The sequence below is a fragment of the Cebus imitator genome, unplaced genomic scaffold (genome assembly GCF_001604975.1).
Source record: "Cebus imitator isolate Cc_AM_T3 unplaced genomic scaffold, Cebus_imitator-1.0 Scaffold28, whole genome shotgun sequence".
Lineage (NCBI taxonomy): Eukaryota > Metazoa > Chordata > Mammalia > Primates > Cebidae > Cebus > Cebus imitator.
This window is the reverse complement of record NW_016107343.1, coordinates 6,431,963-6,437,962: the sequence shown is the minus strand read 5'-3', so window position 1 is coordinate 6,437,962 and position 6,000 is coordinate 6,431,963. Positions and strand designations below refer to the sequence as shown.

Genomic DNA, 6,000 nt, shown 5'->3' with positions numbered 1-6,000 from the left:
AGGCTGGAGGGCAATGGCACAATCTCAGCTCACCGCAACCTCCACCTCCCAGGTTCAAGCGATTCTCCTGCTTAGCCTCCCAAGTAGCTGGGATTACAGGCATGCGCCACCACACCCGGCCAATTTTTGTTATTTTTAGTAGAGACGGGGTTTCGCCACGTTGGTCAGGCTGGTCTCAAACTTCTGACCTCAAGATCCGCCTGCCTCGGCCTCCCAAAGTGCTGGAATTACAGGCCTGAGTCACCGCACCTGGCTCCCCTCCCTTTCTTACTGTGAGACTCTCTAGGGTCTGTGAGTGGAATCCTAGTCCACATATCCAAAATCTTTCCCTCCCTCTCCCTCAGACAGCTGCCCTTGACCCCCTGAGAGCTAGGGGAATCCACACAGCCAGTGCACTTGGGAGGATAGACCCTGGGGACTATCAGCTCCAGTCGTTCCCTGGGAGCAGGGCGGGGCTGTGTGCTCAGGAAATTCCAGGATCTAGAGGCCTGAAATGTGCTGGGCTCCAAGTGGGCACATCCCCTCGGTCATCAGGGTGTCTCAGCTCTTGCAGAGAAACACAAAGGGAGGAGGCCAAGCTAGAGCCATGAAAGACCTGGGACCGGCAGGCAGGGCCCTGGCTGCTAGGACTAAAGGCAGCGCTGCCCCAGGGAACGAATCCCAGGCCATGAAGTACAGAACCCTGCGGGCACAACACTTGGCCGCCCTGAACGCAGTCCTGTGGGATGAGGAGGCGGGTGCCTGGTTCGACTACGACCTTGAGAACAAGAAGAAGAACGGGGAGTTTTACCCATCCAACCTCACTCCACTTTGGGCCGGGTGTTTCTCTGACCCTGGAATGGCGGACAAGGCTCTGAAATACCTGGAGGTGAGGGCACAGCAGGTGGCTCTGACCCACTGCAGGCAGCACCGCCCCCTCTCGACCCTGAGCAGGACCTGCAGGGGAGGCCGCTCTGGTCATGCCCCTTGTCCCAGCCTGCGGGTCCCGCTGAAGCCACCAGGGGGCAGCTGTGAGCCAAGAGAAGGGCCAGGAAGGGGACATCTGGCTTCCTGCGGCGCCCAGCATCCTGGCTCCCAGTCCAGCCCCACCCACAGTCATGGGAATGTCTGGAATTTTCTAGGACAGCCAGATCCTGACTTACCAGTATGGGATCCCGACCTCTCTCCAGAAGACAGGCCAGCAGTGGGACTTCCCCAATGCCTGGGCCCCCCTGCAGGACCTGGTCATCAGAGGTAGGGAGGCAGGGCTGGGCATAGCCCAGGGCCCTCCCCAGGGTGTAGAGGTGGGCCTCCCAGGTGCTGGGGAGGCATGAACAAAAGGCACAGCGCCCTTGTCCTCTCTCTTGCTCCTCTGCTCTTCTGGTCTCCACTTGGCAAACATTTATGTCCACCCAACCTGTCCAGTGCAATCAGCCCTGTTCACCCTTCAAACTAGGACCCTCAATTAAGGGCAGTTTGGCCCATGGTCTCATGAAGGAGGTCTTAGGGCCAGGCCTCTTTCCCTCCTTGGAGAGAGTAGAGTGCAGCCTGGGCTGTGTCTGGGATGGGGAATTGGAGGTTGAGTCCTGCCTGCGATGGGGTCTAGGCCTGGCCAAGGCAGCTTTACCTCGGGCCCAGGAGGTGGCTTTCCAGCTGGCTCAGAATTGGATCCGAACCAACTTTGATGTCTACTCACGAAAGTCAGCCATGTATGAGAAGGTGAGCTGGTCCAAGCCCTCCCTGTGCCCCACAGGGCGTCCCTGTGCCCCACAGGGCGTCCCAGTGCTGAGGCTAGAGGGTCAGCCTTGGCAGGGCCCAGGGCCAGCACAGCTGGGACAGTGGCGGCGCCCAGTGGCCACTCCTGGGCACTGCAGGGGCTGCTAGGCAGACAGAGCAGCCCCAGGAGCTCTGGTTGTTTGTTGTCCCTGGGGTTGGGTGGTGGGGACAGTGTATGACCTACAGACCACTCTCGTCCCCAGTATGACATCAGCAACGGTGGACAGCCCGGTGGGGGAGGGGAGTATGAAGTTCAGGTGAGCAGGCCTGGGGTGGGCTGGCCAACATCCTACAGGGAACTCCTGGGCTCTGCTGCCCACGCCCCCGGCCCCACGCCCCAATGTGCTCACCTGCACGTGGGCCAGGGGAGGAGCTGACTGGTGCTCCCTAGTGCCACTGGGGCTAGGCAGGGCCAGTGTCCCTGGGGAGAGAGCCCACAGCCCCCAAGGGTTTGGGGCTTTCTCAGAGACTTGGCCCCACTGCCCTGCCTTTCCCAGGAGGGCTTTGGCTGGACCAATGGCGTGGTCCTGATGCTGCTGGACCGCTACGGTGACCGGCTGACCTCAGGGGCCCAGCTGGCTTTCCTGGAGCCCCACTGCCTGGCAGCCACCCTTTTGCCCAGCCTCCTGCTCAGCCTCCTGCCACGGTGACAGCCCTCCTCACCTGACCTCACGTCCTGCCCCATTAAACCTCTGCACCAGTTCCTGCCTTTTCCTGCCTCCTCATGCCCTCCTGCCTCCCAGCCTGTCCTCCGATCAGAGTGAGGTGGGGTGCAGGGTCATGACTTGGAGGTCATGGGTTGGGGCCTAGCTCCCTCCTGGAACCTTGAATAGGGTGGCAATCCTGCTCTGGGGGAAGACCTAGCCCTCTTGCCCCAGGTGCCCCAGTGCCATTCCCCACACCTCCCGCCTTCCACATATTTCTGTAGTCCAAAGGCTTTATTGTTCTGCTGAAATGCTTACAAATACTGAAAACCCCCAGCCTGGGCCCAGGCAACCAAGGGCTCAGTGCTGGGAAGGAGAGCAGGGGAAGTGGGCTTAGTGTTAAGGCGTGAAGGGCGAGGCCAGACAGCTGGAGGCCTGGTCCTCCACTCTCCATTTCCATCACCCTCGAGAGGCTGAAGGAAGGGCGGCGGCACCACAGGGCCCTTCCCCTCTGCTGCGTCCTCTCCTGCTCAGGCTTTCCCTCTAGGAGCATCAGAGCAACCCTCTTTCCCTGTCAGAAACTCAACCCTGTACAGAATTCCAACCATAACCCTTCCAGCTTCCTCTCACAACTGCATCGCTCCTCCTCTGTTCCCTAGATCCCCCGGCTTCATCCCTTCTGGCTCTAAGCAAGGCACCAGTGGAAGGGAGAGGGCTGGACTGGGGGACTGGCAGGCTGTGTATCAGGGCTGAAGACACAGGCAGGGGGCAGGGAGCAGGTATTTGGTCCCTTCCCCCAGCATGAGATGCCCAGGGGCCTGGGCTGGAGAGATGATGGCATGTACCTTCAGAGGGCCCACAGCTGAAGCAGTGGGCTGGGCCACAGAGCGGCAGCAATTAGTATGTAACCATGGCAATGAAGCAGTTGCTATGGTAACCATGGTGATGGGTCTGCAACTAGGGGATGGAGCTGGGACCTCAAGGATGATACTTGAGATCTCTGGCCCTTGAGCAAGGTAATAAAAAGTATCAGGGAAGGGAGAACAATGGGGCAGAGCGGGGTTTGAGAAGTGGGAAGTGGGCCGCCTGAGCTATCACCCCACTCTGGATGTGGCTCTGCTCAGTCCCCAAGGCCCCTGGCAAAGGGGTCTGAGGCAGGAGGGGATCTTTGGCAGCTTATGGTACCATAATTTGTCTTTTAGAAAAGAGAAAACAGGCTGGGGAGAGGTGTCAGGTCAGAGCTGAAGCCCTCTCTGTGACAGCTCCTCAGCCCTGGCTGGGCCCAGGGTAGGACCCTGAAGGGTTACTGCAAGTTCTGGGCTCTGAGGAGGCAGCGGCCACCTCCACTTTTCTTCTTCTGGCTGGTTCTTCAGGAGGCCAGAGCCTAGAAACTCACAGGACCAAGCTCCTTATAGAATATTAAAGTCTTCTTGTATAAAAGCCCCAGTTGTGCTGTGCCAATAGGCCCACGGCAGTTAGTTCATGAACTGAGTGTAGCCCTCAGCCCCTGTGACGATGACATCCATCCAGATGCGCATGGCCTCTGCAGACGGGGCCACCATGTAGTACAGCCGGTCATGGGTCTTCACGCAGAAGGTGAGGGCTGGGTTTGGGCTCTGCCAAAGGAAGAGAGGAAGGTCTAAGATGGGGCTCACCCATGCCCAGGGATATTCTCACCTGCCTCCCTATCGGCCCTTTCCCTTCCCAGCCCCCAGAAAGCCCTGGAGCTTCAGGCTGAGTCCTAAATAGGCCCAGAGCCTAGTCCCCACCAGTCAATGTGAGCCAGGCTGAAATGTTCCCTTCTCACACCACAGCAGTCCTGGGCTCTCTAAGCTCCCTGGACCCTGACGGAGCTATACCCTGATAAGGGGGGTACTGGTCCTTGGCACCCCCAGGTTCAAAAGTGAATATCAAGAGGATCAGATACAAAGGGCCGTTCCAGTGAAGACCAGAGTTTCCTCTCAGCAAAACAGGGGCAGAGAGAAAGAGCTACAAGCGGGATGCTAGGCCCCGAGACCCCAGAGGAGCAGAGATCAGGGCTGGGGTGGGCACCAGAGGGTTGGTGGGAGGGAGGCTGACTTGCATTAGGGAAGTGGGCCCCAGCCTCAAATATCTCCTGTTTGTCAATTTCTCCCTATCAAATCTAGTCTGGAGGGTCCCCTCCACCCCTTCCGGCCATCCCTTCAGCACCGTCAGCCCCCCATGGGGAGACATCCTGCTGTCATTTCGGGGAGAGGGAGGCACCCAAGCCCACAAGAGCTTCTTGCTCTTTGCAACCTGCTTTCTGCTCCTCCCTTGGGCCTGGGGGAGGGACGGAGATGAAGCGGGGAGTCAAGGGTCAGGGATGAGTGGGATACAGGAGGCGTTAATGTGCTGGTTACAGCTAAGTGGGGAGGGGTACCTCAGTCACCATAGTGAAGCGGAAAAACCTCTTCTGGGAAGGGGAGAAGGAGAAAGGAAGAGAAAGTTGACAAAGAGAACAAGGACTGGGTTGGAGCCTCTGTAGAGCCCCGTCCCCATGGCTGTCCCTCTGGCCCCCTCTGCTGCCCTCCACTCCTGACCTTGGCTGCACTGCGCAGGTGGTCATAGTACACTTCCTCAATGGCCTGGAAATAGATGACTCCCTTCAGCTTCGTCTCATGCTTGTCTGCAAAGGAAGTAAGGGTGGGCTGTGAAGCTGGTCACACTTCAGGTCTAGCTCTGCTTATGTGGAGCTCCAAGGCCTGAGCTTCCAAATCTGGGAAATGGGGTGAAGATCCTAGTCTCCCAAGACCCCCAAACAGAACCCAATACAGAACCCTAAAGATATAGATAATGCTCAACCTCATTCATAATCACAGAGAAATACAAATCAGAACTCCACTGAGATGCCGCTTCTCACCTACCCAACGACAAAAACCTGCAATGAATATACACCACACTTTTGGCAAGTCTATGGTGAAGTAGGCAGTCTAACAACACGTGCGAGTATAAATTGGTAAAACCTTTATGAACAATTTAGCCATGTCTATCAAAATTAGGTAGACAGCTGTCTTTTGATCCAATGCTTACATTTAGGGGAATTTCTCTTTCACATACACAAAGCAACACACACAAGATTATTAAGCACAGTATTGTCTATAGTCACAGAAGATTGGAAACCAAAATATCCATCAAGTGGAAACTGGTTAATAAGTTAGTATGTGCCACCTCACGGAAGGCTAAATACAGCTGTTAAGTAGAATGATAAAGAAATATCTGAAATAGGCCAGGTGCAGTGGCTCACGCCTGTAATCCCAGCACTTTGGGAGGCCAAGGCAGGCAGATCATGTGAGGTCAGGAGTTCGAGACCAGCCTGGCCAACATGGTGAAACCCTGTCTCTACTCAAAATATAAAAATTAGCCAGGTATGGTGGCATACCCCTGTAATCCCAGCTATTTGGGAGGCTGAGGCAGGAAAATCACTTGAACCTGGGAGGTCGAGGTTGCAGTGAGCCAAGATCATACCACTGCACTCCAGTCTGGGCAAAAGCAAAACTGTGTCTCAAAAAAAAAAAAAAAAAAAAAAAAAAAAAAAAAAAAAAAAAAAAAAAAAAAAAAAAAAAAAAGAAAGAAAGAAAGA

The 6,000-nt window shown here is 56.0% G+C and overlaps 2 protein-coding genes across 22 annotated transcripts in view; one reads left to right on the top strand and one right to left on the bottom strand.

The window, feature by feature from the left end:
- Positions 1-2,458, top strand: part of TREH (trehalase) — a 22,892-nt gene extending 20,434 nt beyond the window's left edge. For both annotated transcript variants that reach the window (XM_017523463.2, XM_037736720.1), the window contains exons 11-15: positions 651-868; positions 1,122-1,233; positions 1,586-1,698; positions 1,959-2,012; positions 2,253-2,458. In XM_017523463.2, coding sequence (XP_017378952.1) covers positions 651-868; positions 1,122-1,233; positions 1,586-1,698; positions 1,959-2,012; positions 2,253-2,405 — 650 coding nt within the window. In that variant the 3' untranslated portion in view covers positions 2,406-2,458. The remainder of the gene's footprint in view (positions 1-650; positions 869-1,121; positions 1,234-1,585; positions 1,699-1,958; positions 2,013-2,252) is intronic.
- Positions 2,459-2,679: 221 nt separating this feature from the next.
- PHLDB1 (pleckstrin homology like domain family B member 1) overlaps positions 2,680-6,000 on the bottom strand; it is a 53,045-nt gene continuing 49,724 nt past the window's right edge. For 15 of the 20 annotated variants that reach the window (XM_037736700.1, XM_037736702.1, XM_037736704.1 and 12 more), the window contains 3 exons: positions 4,961-5,046; positions 4,801-4,833; positions 2,680-4,015 (listed from right to left, as the gene is read on the bottom strand). In XM_037736700.1, coding sequence (XP_037592628.1) covers positions 3,875-4,015; positions 4,801-4,833; positions 4,961-5,046 — 260 coding nt within the window. In that variant the 3' untranslated portion in view covers positions 2,680-3,874. The remainder of the gene's footprint in view (positions 4,016-4,800; positions 4,834-4,960; positions 5,047-6,000) is intronic. The other 5 variants (XM_037736701.1, XM_037736716.1, XM_037736712.1 and 2 more) reach the window with 1 other exon arrangement.